The 18,677-nt window shown below is 44.9% G+C and overlaps 1 protein-coding gene across 1 annotated transcript; it reads right to left on the bottom strand.

Moving 5' to 3' along the window:
• Positions 1–1,247: 1,247 nt before the first annotated feature.
• Positions 1,248–17,586, bottom strand: LOC117520750 (receptor activity-modifying protein 1-like). The gene is made up of 3 exons (XM_034182075.1): positions 17,343–17,586; positions 13,131–13,269; positions 1,248–1,726 (listed from the first exon to the last, which is right to left on the bottom strand). Exons 1-3 carry the CDS (start codon positions 17,383–17,385, stop codon positions 1,471–1,473), a joined length of 438 nt encoding a protein of 145 aa, XP_034037966.1. The 5' UTR covers positions 17,386–17,586; the 3' UTR covers positions 1,248–1,470.
• Between the last annotated feature and the right edge of the window lie 1,091 nt (positions 17,587–18,677).

The following is an 18,677-nucleotide window of genomic DNA, read 5'->3' on the forward strand; positions in this document are numbered from 1 at the left end:
TTGGTTTCAGTTCAGAAGGCTCCGGGTTCAAATCCCACCCCTGCCACATTTCTCCATGTAATGTGGAGTTGCGTCAGGAAGGGCATCCGCCGTAAAACCTTTGCCAATTCAACATACAGATCCACCTTGGATTTGCTGTGGCGACCCCGAGTGCAAACAAGAAAGCAGCCGAAGGGACTTACTATCATCTACAGTCCATAATATAATCAGAAGATTCAGAGAATCTGGAGAACACATAAGCAGCAAGGCCGAAAACCAACACTGAATGCCGGTGACCTTCAATCCCTCAAGCGGAACTGCATTAAAAGCCGACATCATTGTGTAAAGGATCTTACCGCATGGGCTCAGGAACACTTCAGAAAACCATTGTCAGTTAACACAGTTTGTCACTGCATCTACAAGTGCATGTTAAAACGCTATCACGTGAAGCAAAAGCCATACATCAACAACATCCAGAAACGCCGCCGCCTTCTCTGGACCCAAGCTCATTTGAAATGAACAGACACAAACTGGAAAAGTGTGTTGTGGTCTGATGAGTCCACATTTCAAATTGTTTTTGGAAATCATGGACGTCGTGTCCTCTGGACAAAAGAGGAGAAAGACCATCCAGATTGTTACCAGCGCAAAGTTCAAAAGCCAGCATCTGTGATGGTATGGGGGTGTGTTAGTGCCCACGGCATGGACAACTTACACATCTGTGATGGCACCATCAATGCTGAAAGGTACATCCAGGTTTTGTAGCAACACATGCTGCCATCCAAGCAATGTCTTTTTCATGGATGTCCCCGCTTATTTCAGCAAGACAATGCCAAGCCACATTCTGCACATGTTACAACAGCTTGGCTTCGTAGTAAAACAGTGCAGGTACTAGACTGGCCTACCTGCAGTCCAGACCTGTCGCCCATTGAAAAACTGTTAAAAAACTGAAGTCGTACATCAAGCAACAATGGGAAAGAATTCCACCTACAAAGCTTCAACAATTAGTGTCCTCAGTTCCCAAATGCTTACTGAGTGTTGTTAGAAGGAGAAGTGATGTAACACAGTGGTAAACATAACACTGCCCCAGCTTTTTTGAAACGTGTTGCAGGCATCCATTTCAAAATGAGCAAATATTTGCAGAAAAACAAAACGTTTATCAGTTTGAACTTTAAATATCTTGTCTTTGTGGTGTATTAAATTAAATATAAATTGAAGAAGATTTGCAAATCATTGTATTATGTTTTTATTTACATTTTACACAACGTCCCAACTTTATTGGAATTGGGTGGCAAGTGGTCAATTTCAGCTGATTTCAAACTGCAGTAACATCATCTGTTGGCAGCATTAAAGCAGTCATCATGCAATGACAGTAATATATTCATACACTATTTATTAAGGACACAGAGAAACTACAGAGGAAAACAATAGGTATGTTTATGAGTCCATATTGATCACCACCTATTAAACCCAAATTCAGAACTCAGTCACTTGCTATAAAACTCCCTCTGTTCGCTTACTCCTCCACACCACTATGACAGTCATAAGTAGGGTGACCAATACTGGCACAGCGATAAATGGTGCCAAGATGCTGACCGGCGGGTCATGAAGAAGCCGACCGGTCAGAGCACAGTCGTGGAAGTACATCTGGTGAATCTGCATAAAGACGCGGTCGACGATATGGTTCGGCCAAAAGCAGTCCAACCGCAAGGCCACCTGGAACGTACAGTTTGTTACGCCCTCATAAATCCTACAGAGGGTGACAAGAAAAAGACCAATCTTAATCGTGGAGAAAAATATGTCAAAGATGATTTCCCATAGAAAATGATCGGGCTACAAAACTGACCTGTAAGGCAAAGGATGTAAACTGAGTTGACACTGGCTTTAGCTGTCATATGAGCTCGCTAAAGAACTACCAGGTTTATTTGGATAGCAACTGAGCTAGTTAGCAGTGTGTGAATAAAGTCAAGCTGATAAATCGACTCAGTAAAATGTATTACCTGGTCTTGTTTTATTATCTAGGTGTAGCCTAACCTTACCATTATGCTAAGTATACTTGTGTTGGAACTTTACATTGTAACTCCAATATACGAGGTCTGTCAATAAAGTATAGGTCTTTTTAATTTTTTTCAAAAATAAAAAAGAGAACAGAGAAGTTTCAGAAGAAGTCGGTTTCAGCATTTTATCCGGATATTCCACTGTTAAAGGAGATTTTTTTAATGAAAGACGTGCGGGCGGATTGCAGCGTCGGCTCGTAGCCGCCGCGACGCTCCGCCACAGGAAAAACACCTCCGTTGGAAGCCTTAAGGACAAGTTGGAACATGTCCAGCTGTTAAACAATTTCTCATATACTCACTCCACTGAAAGCCATCAAAAGCCGCCTGGATTTTACAAATGGTTATCAACACGGAGGTGTTTTTCCTGTGCCGCCGCACCGCGCCGCACGTCTTTCATTAAAAAAATCTCCTTTAACAGTGGAATATCCGGATAAAATGCTGAAACTGACTTCTTCTGAAACTTCTCTGTTCTCTCACGACGTCCTGGATCAATAGAGCCTGAAATGTGGAGGTTTTCAGCTTGAAACAGGCTGACGACGGCGCCTGGGACCACTGCGCAACGTCTTGCTCCGTGGGAAGTCCTTAAAGCCACAGTATCACCTCAAAATCTCTCATCAGCCGTTAAAATTTTCACAGAAAACCAGCTTAATTTTTTGAACCGTGTCCACTTCGATGTGCCTCACAGGTTTAGAAAAAATTTTGATCAAACAAAGCGCCAGTCTCTCAGCAACTTCTCAGACAAAGGAATTCCGACGAGGGGCTGGACGACTCCTCCCACAAGGCGTGCTCACAGGCGAATGACGTCACCGACAGGCGTGGAAAAACTCACGCATGCGCACGAGGGTTCAAGCATGTCTGACGTAAAAACATATGAATGAAATCCATATAGTTTTTGAAAAAAATAAAAAGGACCTATACTTTATTGACAGCCCTCGTAAACTAGTCAGCTAAAGCTTAAAACAGTTTAGTGTGGAATTTAGCATGTAGCTGTTGGAAATACAGGCTTGAACATATGTATGAGCAAATAACGTATTCTGCTAATCTGTGTTCATTAGAAGATGTCTCGTTGTTACCACGTTTGACATTTTGTTGCATAATGTAATGATGAAGTTGTGACATCATATACTGTATTTATGCGATTACAAGCTTCACACAAACCACATAGTCGTAATAGCTTGGGACCAATCAGATGTCATGTCACTGGAATTCAAGCCCTGCCTTCACCAGGGTAGTATGGTATAATTTTAGGTCTGGTTGTTGATTTTTCTGTTTATGGTTATGTTACTAGTTTAATCACATTAACTAACAAGAAGGGACAATCACTAACTTCCCTATCCCTATCCTCATCCAAGTCTTCCCCATCTTCTTCTTCTTGGGAAGTGTGGGATGAGCTGCTTGGCCTACTGCCACCATGACTGGACTTAGCCAAGTGGCAGAAAATTAATGAATGAACACTCAGAGAGTGCAACACTCAAATTCATGCAAATAAATTATTTGTCATCGTCCACTGAACACTCAACCATTTCACCAAGAACTTGAAATAACCTTTGGGCATTTGGGTTGACGTTGACCTCCAACCTTCCTCTCAAAATTAAATTACTTTGTCCTTGACTGACTCTCAATTATTGTACCACATTTTGTCCAAATGGGATCACGACTGAAAACAAGACACACAAGACACACAACCTGCACAAGAAGCTGTGTGCAGGTTTAAAACTGATGATCACCTACGTGACTTCAGTTAGTTCTTTTCTACCGGAATCTGTTCAGTTATCTGCGCTATCACCTGTGCTCAGTACTGAACCATATTGTTTTACTCAGCCAAAATGTTTGATCATTTTGCTTTTACGATTTAAAGGCTTTTGTCTCATAAAGCTACTTGAATTTTAACCAACTTTTTCCATTGAGTTTGTTTTCTCTTCAGTCCTGACAGTATTTGTCATGTTGCCTTTGAAATGTCCTTTTGGATGGTTCGTGTTCGTCGGAAAAAATGCAAAGGACATTCTATAATTACCAGTGGGTTTAACATGGCTAAATATAACTGTTGGATGGTAGTGTTCAGGAGAAATGGAGATGCATACCAACAGGGTAACACCGTCAGTGCGGCATTGCTCCAGACCAAAGGAGATTCTGGTCGGGATGGCGGCTGGATTTAACTGCACAACTGGAGCTTAGAGGCAAACTAGACCTCACATTAATGCTGTCTCTACAGCTTCAATATATTTCATTTATATAGCACCAAATCACAGCAAAGCTGCCTCAAGGCACTTCATACAACTAACGTCTCACCTTACCAACCCCTAGAGCAAGCACACAGATGACAGTAGTAAGGAAAAACTCCCTCTGATAATTTTCAGGAAGAAACCTCAAGCAGACCAGACTCAAAGGGGTAACCCACTGCTTAGGTCATACTAATAAACATTTTTAACAAAAAAATGTAACAATACAGAGGAACAACAAATTTTCGAGAATTATTAAGTTCATCCAGGACAGCACTAGTTTGTTGGGAAGGGAAGGGGGTGGTATTGGGTGTTCAGACTGAGCATAGTCCATTTTGCAACTGCCGTAGTCAACTTTCATTTGCACTCATGGGTGTAGCCATTCACGCACCTCATCAGCTTCTTTGATTTTCATGACAGAATACACTCAGCCTTTCAGCAAGACTCATTAAGATATTTTAATGGTTGCGCAAAGTCAGAGGAGTTGGATTTTTTGTGTTCATTAGGCATGGACGTGATGTAGTCCATGCCTGTCCCACAACAGCAAGCTGTACATGATTTAGAAGATGCAAGTGCGGGGTAAAAAAAAAAAAAAAGAAAAATGACAAGTGCATCAGGTGGAAAAATGCATTACTTTGTGTTGGGATAATGCAAAATTAACACAAAAATTAGAGAAACAGATCTGACAGGTGCTGATCTCCAGAGTCTGCATCATAATGAAGATGTGGACTCTCATCTTCTCCTGGATGGATCCCAGTCCACTGCAGGTTACTTCACCAACAAAAGCTGGGACCCATTTACAGCTGGGACAATACAGATATGTTGAGCTGTGGTCTTTTGGTTGGGAGTCCAACTTCTACTGACAACAACAGGAAGTAATTTATGGCTACTGATGCACAAACTCACACATCGGCTCTATATTTATCATCCACTCCTCTGGTGGACCACAGTGTTGCTAGGCATTTTGTGACGCAGCTGACACCACCTGTGTCGTCTGTGCAAATACTTTTTTATGACTTACACACACATCGCCACAACCAGTTATACATTGGACAGACAGAGGGCGCCGATGAGAGTGAGCCAGAGGGGAAATCACTTCATTTTGACTGCAGCGCCTCTCTGCTCCTCGGAGCCTCCTGTCCAATGCGTTACATATGTATGCAAGAAATATGGATTCAAAACTACTCTGAGAAGCAAAAACACAGAAAATACATCAACTTCCAGATACAGGCTTAAGCCCGCTGATGAGAGAGGGAACGGATAACAAAAAGATAAAACGCACCAGAGAATCGTCCGTTTTAACTTGAAATAAGATATTTACTTTGTCACATTATGATTCAAATTCATAGCTGCCTCATCAATCATTCATTTTCTATTGCTTATCCTGGTGAGGGTCACACCATCACCACATCATCACCCAGAGACAACGTGCACTCCACTTATATCAGAATCCTTTTGCAGATCATTAATAATGACAGATTAATCTGGTGAATTCTATGTGGTAAGCTTCACTGGTCTCAGATGAAGCCCTACCAGAAGAAGAACAAGTTGTAGTTCCTTGACTAGCCACTTGAGGCTGGCTCCAAAAGTGGGCAGGTTCCCATTCAACTCTATGTTAAAATGTCCAACTTTGGAGCAGAAATCAACATCTGGGTCTTACATCTCACCAGGGTTTGATTTCAGCTGTGTCTGCTTGAGGCTTCGTCTCTCTCTCTCTCTGTCCATTGTCTCAGTCCCACCAGTAGCCTTGATTGGTAAAGTAATCTGCAATGGACTGGTGTCCCCTCTAGGGAGAGTTATAGACTCTCATCCATTTCATACATAAACCAGAGTGAAACACCGATGGGGCCCCACATTGCCTGGAGAAGGATTTACATACTTTTTTCTTGCAGTGTTAAACACTTGCAGGGTCACCAAACTTTGAGAAATTTCAACTTTTATTGATCCAGTTTTTAAAGAAAACTTCATAAAAATCTGTTAATTTCTTGTAACACTGCCAGTAAGACAGATAGACAGACAATTGAGGTGTGACCAGTGCCACCTAATGGATGGCAGATGTGACCCACCGTATTCCACAACAACAGCCAGAAGTGCCACTGCCGGTGGCAGGGATATGGGACAAATTATGGCACTCTATTGGCTTGGTCTTATGTAAGCTGGACATCACACTATTATGCAATTTAACTGCTGTACCTGCTTTTAATTCTTTAACTGTTACAAAAGCCTAAGCCATGAGTCACCCTCTGTGTCTGGTCTACTTGAGGTTTCTTCCCCAAAAACACAAGAGGGAGGCGTTCTTTATCACTGTTGCCGATGTACGGTGCATCCGGAAAGTATTCACCGCGCTTCACTTTTGTTAACATTTTGTTATGTTACAGCCTTATTCCGAAATGGATGAAATTCATTTTGTTCCTCAGAATTCTCCACACAACACCCCATAATGACAATGTAAAAACATGCTCTTCAGATTTTTGTAAATTTGTTAAAAATAAAAAGAATAAGAAATCACATGTCCATAAGTATTGACAGCCTTTGCCACAAAGCTCAAAATTGAGTTCGGGTGCATCCTGTTTCCACTGACAATCCTTGAGATGTTCTTTAGCTTAACTGGAGTCCACCTGGGGTAAATTTTGTTGATTGAACATGATTTGGAAAAAAAAATACACCTGTCTAAATATAAGGTCCCACAGTTGACCGTGCATGTCAGAGCACAAACCAAAGATAAAGTCAAAGAAATTGTCTGTAAACCTCCAAAGATAGGATTGTCTACAGGCACAAATCTGGGGAAGGGTACAGAAACATTTCTGCTGCTTTGAAGGTCGCAATGAGCTCAGTGACGTCCATCATCCATATATAGTAGAAGTTCAGATCCACTATGACCTCTTCCTAGAGCTGGCCGCCTGTCTAAACTAAGTGATCGTGGTAGAAGGACCTTAAAGGGAAGTGACCAAGAACCCGATGGTCACTCAGTCAGAGCTCCAGCATTCCTCTGTGGAGAGAGGAGAACCTTCCAGAAAGACAACCATCTCTGCAGCAACCCACCAATCAGGACTGTATGGTAGAGTGGCCAGATGGAAGCCACTCCTTAGTAAAAGACACATGGCAGCTCAACTGGAGTTTGCCAAAAGTCACCTGAGGGACTCTCAGACCATGATGAACAAAATTCTCTGGTCTGATGAGACAAAAGATTAACCTCTTTGGTGTAAATGCCAGGCATCATGTTTGGAGGAAACCAGGCACCATCCTTACAGTGAAGCATGGTGGTAGTAGCATCATGCTGTGGGGATGTTTATCAGCAGTAGGAACTGGGAGACTAGTCAGGATTGAGGGAAAGATGAATGCAGTAATGTACAGAGACATCCTGGATGAAAACCTGCTCCAGAGCGCACTTGAGCTCAGACTGGGGTGATGGTTCATCTTTCAGCAGGACAATGACCCTAAACACACAGCCAAGATATCAAAGGAGTGGCTTCAGGACAACTCTGTGAATGTCCTTGAGTGGCCCAGCCAGAGTCCAGACCTGAATCCAACTGAACATCTCTGGAGAGATCTGAAAATAGCTGTGCACCGACGCTCCCCATCCAACCTGATGGAGCTTGAGAGGTGCTGCAAAGAGGAATGGGCAAAACTGCCCAAAGATAGGTGCACCTTGTGGCATCATATTCAAGAAGACATGAGGCTGTAATTGCTGCCAAAGGTGCATCAAAAAAGTATTGAGCAAAGGGTGTGAATACTTATCTACATGTGACCCCTTAGCTTTTTATTTTTAATAAATTAGCAAAAAATTAAAACAATGTTGTCATTGTGCAGTGTCATGAGTAGAATTCTGTGGGGAAAATAAAAAATAATTTACTCCATTTTTGAATAAGGCCTAATGTTGTGTGGGCCGCCCAAAGAGGAGGTACTGCTGGCCAACACCAGAGGGCACCCTGCCTGTCATCAGGTTTCAGGCACCAGAGGGCGTAGTCGCCTCACAGGAGCCCCAGAAGCCCGGAGCTGACAGCTGTCAGTCATCACCTCATCATCATCACATACCATAAAATCCTGGGAGAGACATCACAACTCCGCCGAGTTATCAGCTTACCCGTCAGGTAAACTTACTCAGCCGTTCTGTGCCGTACGCACACGTTTTTTGCATCTGAGCTTTTTGCAGTCGTTAACCTTTTTGTACACTTGCAGCTTGTAGCTGAGTTTGTGGAAGTTGGAGGAGTTGGCGTCTCCACTCCTCACTTCAGACTTGATTAAGTGATACATAAGGCACTGCACGTACTCTGTGGTTCCTGTGTTTGGAGGTGGAGGTTTTCCTCCAAGAGGGAACTGTATTTTTTTGCTGACTGTTTGCTGGGTGTACACACACCCACCTATAACCTGTGTCTGTTCCTGCCAGCAGTACCGGATCTGACAGCTGGGAGCAGTGGCCACCTGGGGACTCAGGACTTGGCGGCCGGTGTATTGCAGGTCTCCGTTGGCGGTGGAACCTCGTGGGTCCCGGCTCTTCTCTGGATAGGCGTCTCCTACCCTTGGGCCTGCCCACGCGTCACCTTTTGTGTAGATTGATTGACAGACTAAAAGCATATTGGATTGTTGTGCACATTTGCAGAATAAATTATTATTTATTCAGGCTTCCTATTGGCCGTTCATTTACGCCCCCTGTCGTAGGTCCGTGTACTTCACTTTCCCAACAGGATAACTCGGCCGCGTCATGGACTCTGACCGTTTGAACCACCAATGGAAATGCAAGGTGCGCAGGCTCCACCAGGAGGTGAGTTGGGTGAGCTGCAGCGCATCCTCACCAACCTTATGGCTCGGTTAGATCTGTTGACCGAGCAGGATATTCACCTCACCCGCAGGATGGAGGCTCTCACCGCTCAGGTGAAGGCGCGCGCGTCAGACGCGGCTGCAGCCACCCCTCCTGCGGGCCTGTGGCTCAATAATGATGATCCAGTGGTAGTTCAAAGGTCTCCCCCCCGTTCTCCCGAAGCTTACATTAGCCTCCCGGAACTGTACGGGGGTTGTGTTGAAACGTGCGCAGACTTCTTGATGCAGTGCACGCTCGTTTTTTCACAACGCCCCGTGATGTACGCATCAGACCACAGCCGGGTGGGTTTTGTGATTAATTTGATTCGAGGCAAGGCACGCGCCTGGGCTACAGCGCTCTGGGAGCAGAACTCGCGGCTCCTGTCGACGTACACTGAGTTTATCAGGGAGTTTCGACAGGTGTTTGATCATCCATACAGAGGCGAATCCGCTTCTAATGTGCTACTGTCAATCCGACAGGGGTGCCGGAGTGCCGCTGAGTATTCAGTCGACTTCCGCGTTGTGGCAACGAGGGCCAGCTGGAATTCAGTAGTGCTCCGCGCTGCCTTTATAAGGGGGCTGTCTCCGGCCCTAAAGGAGCACCTGGTGGCAAAGGACCAGCCACGGGAGTTAGATGGGCTTATCGACCTGGTTATGCGGTTAGACAACCAATTAGAAGCACGTCGACGGGAGCGAGACAAGGGGCGTGACCAGGCACGCGCCGTCCCTCTCCCTTCCGGGTCCGAAGCAGCGCCGTCCTCCCCCCGCTCCAAAGCCAGAGCGTTCCGCGTGACAACAGCTCCCCCTGCTGACGATGTTAGTGACACGAGCAGGGCTGAATTGAGATTGAATGACAGACAAAGGAGGCTGGCACGCGGAGAGTGTTTTCACTGCGGCTCGAGTGAGCATGTGCAGAAAAACTGCCCCAAGCGGTCAAAACGACAACGCTCGCTCTTAGAGACTGGGCTAAGGGTGAGTCATCATACTCATGAGGGAAAGACACGAAAATCCGCACGAGTCCCAGTCAAGATCCTTGGGGATTTTACCCTTCATGCCCCAGCACTCATTGACACGGGGTCAGAGGGGAATCTGCTGGATAACAGATGGGCTAAGGAGGTAGGGCTCCCTCTAGTGGCCCTTCCTTCACCATTGAAGGTACGGGCACTAAATGGTGCCCTTCTACCTTTAATAACACACCAGACACAGCCCTTAACACTGGTTGTGTCTGGAAACCACAGGGAGGAGATTGTGTTCTTTGTAACACCTTCTACCTCCAGAATTATTTTTGGGTTATCCATGGATGAGTAAGCACAATCCCCGGATCGATTGGCCGACTGGGGTTGTGGCTCAATGGAGCGAAACCTGCCACCGGGAGTGTCTAAGATCCTCAGCCCCACCCGGTGCGACTGCTAAAGAGGAGGTTCGTGTTCCCCCCAATCTGACGGCGGTGCCAGCTGAGTACCATGATCTTTCTGACGTTTTCAGCAAAGATCTGGCACTTCCCCCGCACCGACTGTATGATTGTGCCATTGATTTGATTCCGGGCGCTGAGTATCCATCCAGTAGACTGTACAACCTCTCACGCCCTGAGCGTGAATCAATGGAGACCTACATCCGGGACTCTTTAGCTGCCAGGTTAATCTGGAACTCTTCCTCCCCGTTAGGTGCTGGTTTCTTTTTTGTGGGCAAGAAGGACGGCGGACTCCATCCATGCATTGATTATAGAGGGCTGAACGAGATCACGGTTCGCAACCGATACCCGTTGCCTCTATTGGATTCAGTGTTCACGCCCCTGCATGGAGCCAAAATGTTCACTAAACTGGATCTTCGTAATGCTTATCACCTGGTTCGGATCCGGAAGGGAGACGAATGGAAGACGGCATTTAACACCCCGTTAGGTCACTTTGAGTACCTGGTCATGCCGTTCGGCCTCACTAACGCCCCCACAACATTCCAAGCTTTGGTAAATGACGTCTTGCGGGACTTCCTGCATCGGTTCGTCTTCGTACACCTGGACGATATCCTCATCTTTTCCCCGGATCCTGAGACCCATATTAAGCATGTACGTCAGGTCCTGCAGCGGTTGTTGGAGAACTGGCTGTTTGTGAAGGGCGAGAAGTGCGAGTTCCACCATACTTCTTTGTCCTTCCTGGGGTTCATCATCTCCTCCAACTCCGTCGCACCCGATCCGGCCAAGGTAGTGGCAGTGAGAGATTGGCCCCAACCGGCAAGCCGTAAGAAGCTGCAACAGTTCCTCGGCTTTGCAAATTTCTACAGGAGGTTCATCAAGGGCAACAGTCAGGTGGTTGGTCCCCTGACAGCCCTGACCTCCCCAAAAGTTCCCTTCACCTGGTCGGATCGGTGCGAAGCCGTGTTTAGGGAGTTGAAACACCGGTTCTCGACTACGCCAGTTCTGGTGCAGCCCGATCCTAACTGCTAGTTTGTAGTTGAAGTGGATGCCTCTGACTCAGGGATAGGAGCTGTGCTGTCCCAGAGCGGGGAGTCCGTGCCTATTTTCCCGCAGGTTGACCCCAGCAGAACAGAACTATGACGTCGGAAATCGGGAGCTCCTGGTGGTGAAAGAGGCCCTGGAGGAGTGGAGACACTTGTTGGAGGGAGCTGTGGTTCCATTCATGGTTTTCACTGAAAATCGGAACCTGGAGTACATCCAGACCGCTCAGCGTCTGAACCCCAGGCAAGCCCGTTGGTCGCTGTTCTTTGGACGTTTTGACTTCCGGATCACCTACTGCCCCGGCACCAAAAACCAACGGTCTGATGCACTGTCCCGGGTGCATGAAGAGGAGGTCAGAACAGAGCTGTCGGATCCACCTGTCACCATCATCCCGGAGTCCGCTATCGTCACCACCCTCATGTGGGATGTGGAGAACATCGTCAGGGAGGCCCTGACGTGTCACCCGGACCCCGGCGGTGGACCACCAAACAGACTGTACGTCCCACCAGACGCAAGAGCTGCGGTCCTGGACTTCTGTCACAGTTCCAAGCTCTCCTGCCATCCAGGGGTGCGAACAACCGTGGCAGTGGTCTGGCAGCGATTGTGGTGGGCGTCAATGGAAGCCGATGTCCGGGAGTATGTCCGGGCCTGTACCACCTGTGCCAGGGGCAAGGCAGTTCATCAAGCAGAGAGCTGTTGCCGGTCCCTTGACGCCCCTGGTCCCATATAGGCCTGGACTTCGTCATGGGTCTCCCTGTGTCCCATGGTATGACTACCATCATGATGATAGTGGACCGATTCTCCAAGGCGGCCAACTTCGTGGCCCTCCCGAAGCTCCCGACCGCAGACCTCCTGGTCCACCACGTCGTGCGTCTGCATGGTATCCCCACAAACATCGTCTCAGACTGTGGTCCCTAGTTCTCCTCGCAAGTCTGGAGGAGTTTCTGTAGGGAACTGGGGGCCACCGTGAGCCTCTCATCCGGGTACCACCCACAGACGAATGGACAAGCAGAGCGGGCTAATCAAGATCTGGAGCAGGCCCTAAGATGTGTGACCTCCGCACACCCGACGGCCTGGAGTCAACATCTGGCCTGGATCAAGTACGCCCACAACAGCCAAGTCTCATCGGCGACCGGCCTCTCCTCCTCCGAAGCCTGCTTGGGGTACCAGCCCCCATTGTTTCCGGCTGTGGAGGGAGAGGTCGAGGTCCCCTCGGTCCAGACCCACCTCAGAAGGTGTCCTTCTGAAAGCCCGGATGAGGTCAAAGGGCCATGCAGATCGCCGACGCACCCCGGCCCCCGCTTACCAGCCCGGGCAGGAGATCTGGCTATCTACAAAGAACATTCCTCTGCACACGGACTCACCAAAGTTGACAGACAGATTTATCGGACCCTTTACCATCATCAAAATCATCAGTCCAGCCACATCAGGCCAGCTTCACTGCGGATTCATCCTGTATTTCATGTCTCAAAGATCAAGCCCTGCCACACATCCGACCTCTCTTTCCCAACGGCCTAACATAACAAAATGTGGAAAAAGTAAAGCACTGTGAATACTTTCTGACTGCACGGTAAGCACACTAATGAGCTTTTTTTTTTTTTTTTGACTTGTTGCCCATTGCAAACTCACTCCATGGTGTCAGGCCAGCTGCACCAGAGGCCTCGTTCCAGGCCTCCCATGTCTAGTTTGAACTTTACTAAGCAGAGGTCAGTGATCACCCTCTCGTAGAAACTCCTGCTGCAGCCCCAAGCCGGAGGAAGGACCTGAGCTGGAAAGAAAAAGAAGAAACAAAGCCAGATTAAATGGACAGTGGCAGTGGTTTTGGGTGAGCTTAAGTCTAGATAATTAAGGATATATATATATATATATATATATATATATATATATATATATATATATATATATATATATATATATATATATATATATATATATATATATATATATATATATATATGTGTGTGTGTGTGTGTGTGTGTGTGTGTGTGTGTGTGTGTGTGTGTGTGTGCTGTGCAAAACGCCTCTTGGATCACTGCAGACCTGCAGGACTTGGAGCTGCTGTAACAGGGGAGGGAGATCGTTTGGCACAAACAGCTTGTTCCGATGGATGAACATCTTGTTGACTGGCCTGCACCGGTCAGATAAGGACCAGCAGTGCGGCCGTCATGTTTGTTCCGTCTCAACAAGCCTCAAAAGATGACTCGATGTACTGATGGTAACTGATGGAGGATCCATCAACTGTCTGGTGACACAGATTTGATCTCCAAAGGAGCAGAGAAACGTTTTAGCTGAATTCTGCTGAGCAGGTTCCCTTCACCCAGACAGGCTGTGGTGACAATCCGGCTCTGTGCTAACTGACTGCTTTCCATGTATTTTTTTTTTTTTGAGGAAACATGAATTAGACTCTGTTCACTTTACTACAACCACCTATTAAAATCAGATATAAAAGATAATGTGTGTGTGTGTGTGTGTGTGTGTGTGTGTGTGTGTGTGTGTGTGTGTGTGTGTGTGTGTGTGTGTGTGTGTGTGTGTGTGTGTGTGTGTGTGTGTGTGTGTGTGTGAGAGAGAGAGACAGAGAAAGTGAGAGACTCCACATGAAGTTGTGATTGGTGAAATAATTAAAAAAATGATTCAATGAAATAAAATGCCTTTGAATAATTCATCAAATTTTTAAACACAAACATGAATGATAGAATTTGTGTGTATACTGTTGTTTTTGTTTTTTGTTTGTTTATTGTTTTTTTTCCATTGATTAAATAATTTGTGCTTGAACTATAAACAGTCCAATTAAATGAACCAAAACACTATATTGTGATTTTCAATGTTTTAGGGAGCGCTATAGCTTATAAGTAAAAATTAGTTGAGATATTATTTCTAATAGAACATAACAGTGCATCCAGAAAGTCAAAATTTCTGTGTAGGCTCTCAGTTGTCCAGGTGGTTTCCATAGTAGAGAAGCTTGAATCTTCGACTGGACTGGGTTGCTTGACGTGAGGACGTTTCGCTTCAAATCACAGAAGCTTCCTCAGCTAAAATTCTTGCTCTGGAAGTCTGACTTCTGTCTGACTCTTGTAGAGAAGAATAAAACAGAAGCCAACAAAAGCTGGAGTTTTAAACCTAACCAGACCCCTCCTACTGAGAGGCAGACTGCTATAGGCTAGTGACTAAACAATAGCTCTAATTAGCAACTATTGTGCTGTAGTTAGCACACCTAATTACAGGACAGCTGTCCCTCTAATGATGGGATGGATGCCTTTCTGATGGCTCCCTTGATGACGTGAATGACTCATTACCATGAACAAAAGACTGAAACTCCTTTGACCTGAGTACCCCATTGTAAACAGGGGATAAAGTGTGTCTCAGACCCCCTCCCCAGAGAACAACCTGACAGGACCCCCCCCACACACACACACACACACAAATGAAGAACAGGCGGAAACTATTACCACCTTCAGGTTTCTGGGCACCCACATCTCTGCAAACCACACCTGGACCTCCAACATCAGGGCTCTGGTTAAGAAGGCTCAGCGGCAGCTACACTTCCTGTTTGTCATCAGGAACAACAACCTGGACATGAAGCTGCTGCTGGCCTTCGATCACTCCTCGGTGGAGAGCCTACTGACATACTGCCTCGGTGTGTAACACGCAGGATTCACAGCGGGGGACAGAAAGGCTGTGCAGAGGGTCATAAACACTAAAAGATCATCAGCTGCCCGCTGCTCAGCCTGGATAACCTCGCTACATCCTGATGCCTTAGGAGAACCAAGGCCATCACAGGGTCCCCTCACACCCTGCCTACCTCCTGTTTGACCCCTTGCCCTCCGGGAGACGCTACAGGTCAACAAAGTCCCACACCAGCAGGGTGACAAACAGCTACGTGATGCAAACACACACACACTCACTCGCTCACAGACTTACTCCCATCAACACTCCCCCGGACAACAAACAACCCAAACTACCCCCGGTACCCCAACCCTCTCCCTTCTGACAACAACCAACGCAACATACCTCCTCTCACCTTTAGCACCTTAACAGCACTGGCTTCTGTTTCCCCAGTGTTCACTATCACTGCCCGAAATGTTTACAGCCAATTTTTAAACTGTACGTTATTCATATGTTTGCATTCATATAAATGCATATATATATATATATATATATATATATATATATATATATATATATATATGTGTGTGTGTGTGTGTGTGTGGTGTATAAGATGTCTGTTTTTTGTGGCATACAATAGCTCTGTGGGAGCACCCTCAATTTTATTGTAAACCCCCCCCCCCCCCCCCCCCCCCCAAATGGACAATGACAATAAAGACTAGTTTATTCTGTTCATAAAAATAGGAAATGGAATGTGACAGTTTGATCTCTTAAAATATGTCAAGGTTAGCTATCTTTGAACTTGTCCAAGGTCTCTGTTCCGAGAATGTTCCCTGAGAATTTGAAGACCCTGGCAGTAATAGGACTGGACTTTGGCTGAGTATCGACGGACACAAGGTCTTTGCAATACCTGATGGTCATATTTTGGCTTCGGGTAAAAACTAAAACAAATCAAAAATGATGATGATGATGAAGATGATGACAATGATCATAAATTGTGTTTTCTGAAGTATTTCTTTGCTTAATGTATGTGAAACAGGGCTAATAAATGATAAATGATAACCAGATGCCACTCTCTAAAATACTCACGTTAGAATGAGTTGTTACCTTGCCACAGGCTGTCCTAAGAAACTTTTCGAACTTCATCCATTATAGTTGCCTTTTGAAAAGACTCAGTTATTAATGAACAACAACATTATACCAAAGTGATAAAACTGAAATGAAAACTGGCTGTTTGTAGTGATTTATATTAATAATAATCCTAAAATTTAGTTCATCCAATTACTTATGATTTTGCATAAAAATGGCTGTAAATCCTGAATTGTTAAAGTGATAGATTTTTTAACCCTTTGCATTAAAGTTGATTGTGTCCACTTTCACCACATCTATGATGTCCAGAAGCAAAATGACAAAAAAAATCACTTTACAAATACTTGTAACTGTTCATGAATGTTACTACTTTGTGTTCGTGCATGTTACAACTTGGCCACAAGGTGGCAGTATTTCCCCAACTTCCTCTGTTTTTAAAAGTTCGGGGGATGGGCTACAAAGTTTAATCTGTATAGATAATGATTATGACATCACTACTACTAATTATCATTATTATTATTATTATTATTATTATTATTATAGCATTGATGACATAGCGGTCGTAGTAGTAGTAGTAACAAGAAATACTACTTTATATTGATGATGAAGTTTTAAAAATATTTACAGTAAAAGTGAAGATGACTATGATGAATATCAATCACAATGTAATAACAATAATAAGGTGGCTGTTTTTCATTTTTATTGTTGCTGTTATAACAATAAAATAAAAGTTACACAGTAGTCATAGTAGTAATAACAACAAAAAATTAGTATTATTGCATATAGATGTTGATACATTAAGTGTGTATAATAAAAAATAATGATAATCACAATGTAATGAGTGATAATGAGGTGATTCTTCTAATAGCAATGATGATGCTATACTAAAAATAACCAGAATTAAAATCATAACAATAATAAGAAGTATTCTACATGGACATATAAAAGTTTTAAAGTATGGTTAATAAATAATAATAACAATGTCGTAATAATAAGGAAGTCCTTCTTGTTGCATGATGCTGCTGTTTTGAGCTTTTGGGGGGGGCTGCTTTTCGACATTTCCTCCACCAAAATCTAAAGGTCCACTGTAATCCCACGTGTACCTGCAGAGGAATATTTGGAGGCGCGTGGAATGAGACTGCCACTCACCAGTTATGACGAGCACAAGGAGGAGCGCCGCGCTCTGATCCATGCTGAACACAAACTCCACAGCGCTTTTACGCACGGCGCTTACTGCGCGCACACCAAAAGGATCCGAGCCATTCTCTGCGCACAGCTCCAGCTGCTCATCCGGAAAGAGAAGGACACGTTTCCCAGCGGCTGGGCGAGTGAAGCGCAGCTCAGCGGAACAGGTTCTGTGCGTAAAAAGCTCCCGACCTTGGCACAGCCTCTTCCCTCTGTTCTAATCATAGAAGCTGCGCTGTCATCTGATCAGCTCCCACCGAGGAGCTGCTGCTCTCAGGGGGCAAAACAAAGTCAGACCAAATTTAGTGTGACACATTACCCCCCCCCCCCCCCCCCCCATAATCTAATCTATATATGTTGATTATGCAGTAAATCATACAGGATTATAAAGCAGTAAACAAATTATACTCAAACACTGCTGTTATTAATTTCAGCATTCGTTAACCTGTTCTGTTGTGGTTTGAAGCTGCTTAGTAACACAAATACTGACAAATACCAAAGTTTGTGAAAAAATAAAAGGCTTAGGCAGTGGGGACCTGGGATTTGTGTGTAATTGTGCTGTTTGAGGATTTTTTCATTAATATGTCAGATGAAATTTCCACAAACAGGAAAATTCCAAACCAAAAATGGATTAATCAACACAGTGTCTTTGTACAACTGTTGGATCAAATTCAGTTAAAAAAAAATGTTTGGGGGATTTTATTTTGCTTGTTGGCATCTGTGTTTTAAATGGATTGTATTTCCTTTTTGCTTTTTACATCTGAAGCAGAAGCACAAAGCAGAAGTGCTTTACACTGGTGTTTCACATTCACCCATTCATGCACACATCCATGCATCAATGTCAACGTGCTTCCATGCAAGCCACTCAGCTGCAGACCAGAAGCAAGTTGAAGATTAAGGCCCTTGTCCAGGGGTCTGATTTTCCTGGTCTGACAAAGAATCAAACAGAGGATCCACTCAAGACCAACAGAGTTACTGTGCCGACACCTCCCGAAATAAATTAAAATAGTTCATTTTTATCAGTTGAATTCAGCTTAATTATATGGCAAATAATAATAAATTACATGTACGTAAGTATTCACACCCTTTGTTCAATATTTGGCAGCAAATACAGCCTCAGGTCTTCTTGAATATGTAGCCATTGTTGTGTGTTGGGGGGGGGCGTGGCTGGATGTTTTGGTGTTCTTTTCTTTTCTTTGCTCTCCAGGTGGCATGAGGGCTGATTTGTCTGTGAAGAAGGTGCTGGCTGAAGAGTCTTCACCCTCATCAACATCATGGAAAGCACCTGTGCTTGGTGCT

This window comes from Thalassophryne amazonica, chromosome 1 (assembly GCF_902500255.1).
Source record: "Thalassophryne amazonica chromosome 1, fThaAma1.1, whole genome shotgun sequence".
NCBI classification, from domain to species: Eukaryota; Metazoa; Chordata; class Actinopteri; order Batrachoidiformes; family Batrachoididae; genus Thalassophryne; species Thalassophryne amazonica.

Bases quoted from the DNA above. Each gene is read 5' to 3' on its own strand.
- LOC117520750 (XM_034182075.1), bottom strand. From the start codon at position 17,385: ATGGATCAGAGCGCGGCGCTCCTCCTTGTGCTCGTCATAACTG. The intron at 13,270-17,342 runs GTGAGTGGCAGT...TTTTCTTTCCAG, and splicing joins CCTTGTGCTCGTCATAACTG to CTCAGGTCCTTCCTCCGGCT. The intron at 1,727-13,130 runs GTGAGTTTGCAA...CACCCTCTGTAG, and splicing joins AGCTGGCCTGACACCATGGA to GATTTATGAGGGCGTAACAA.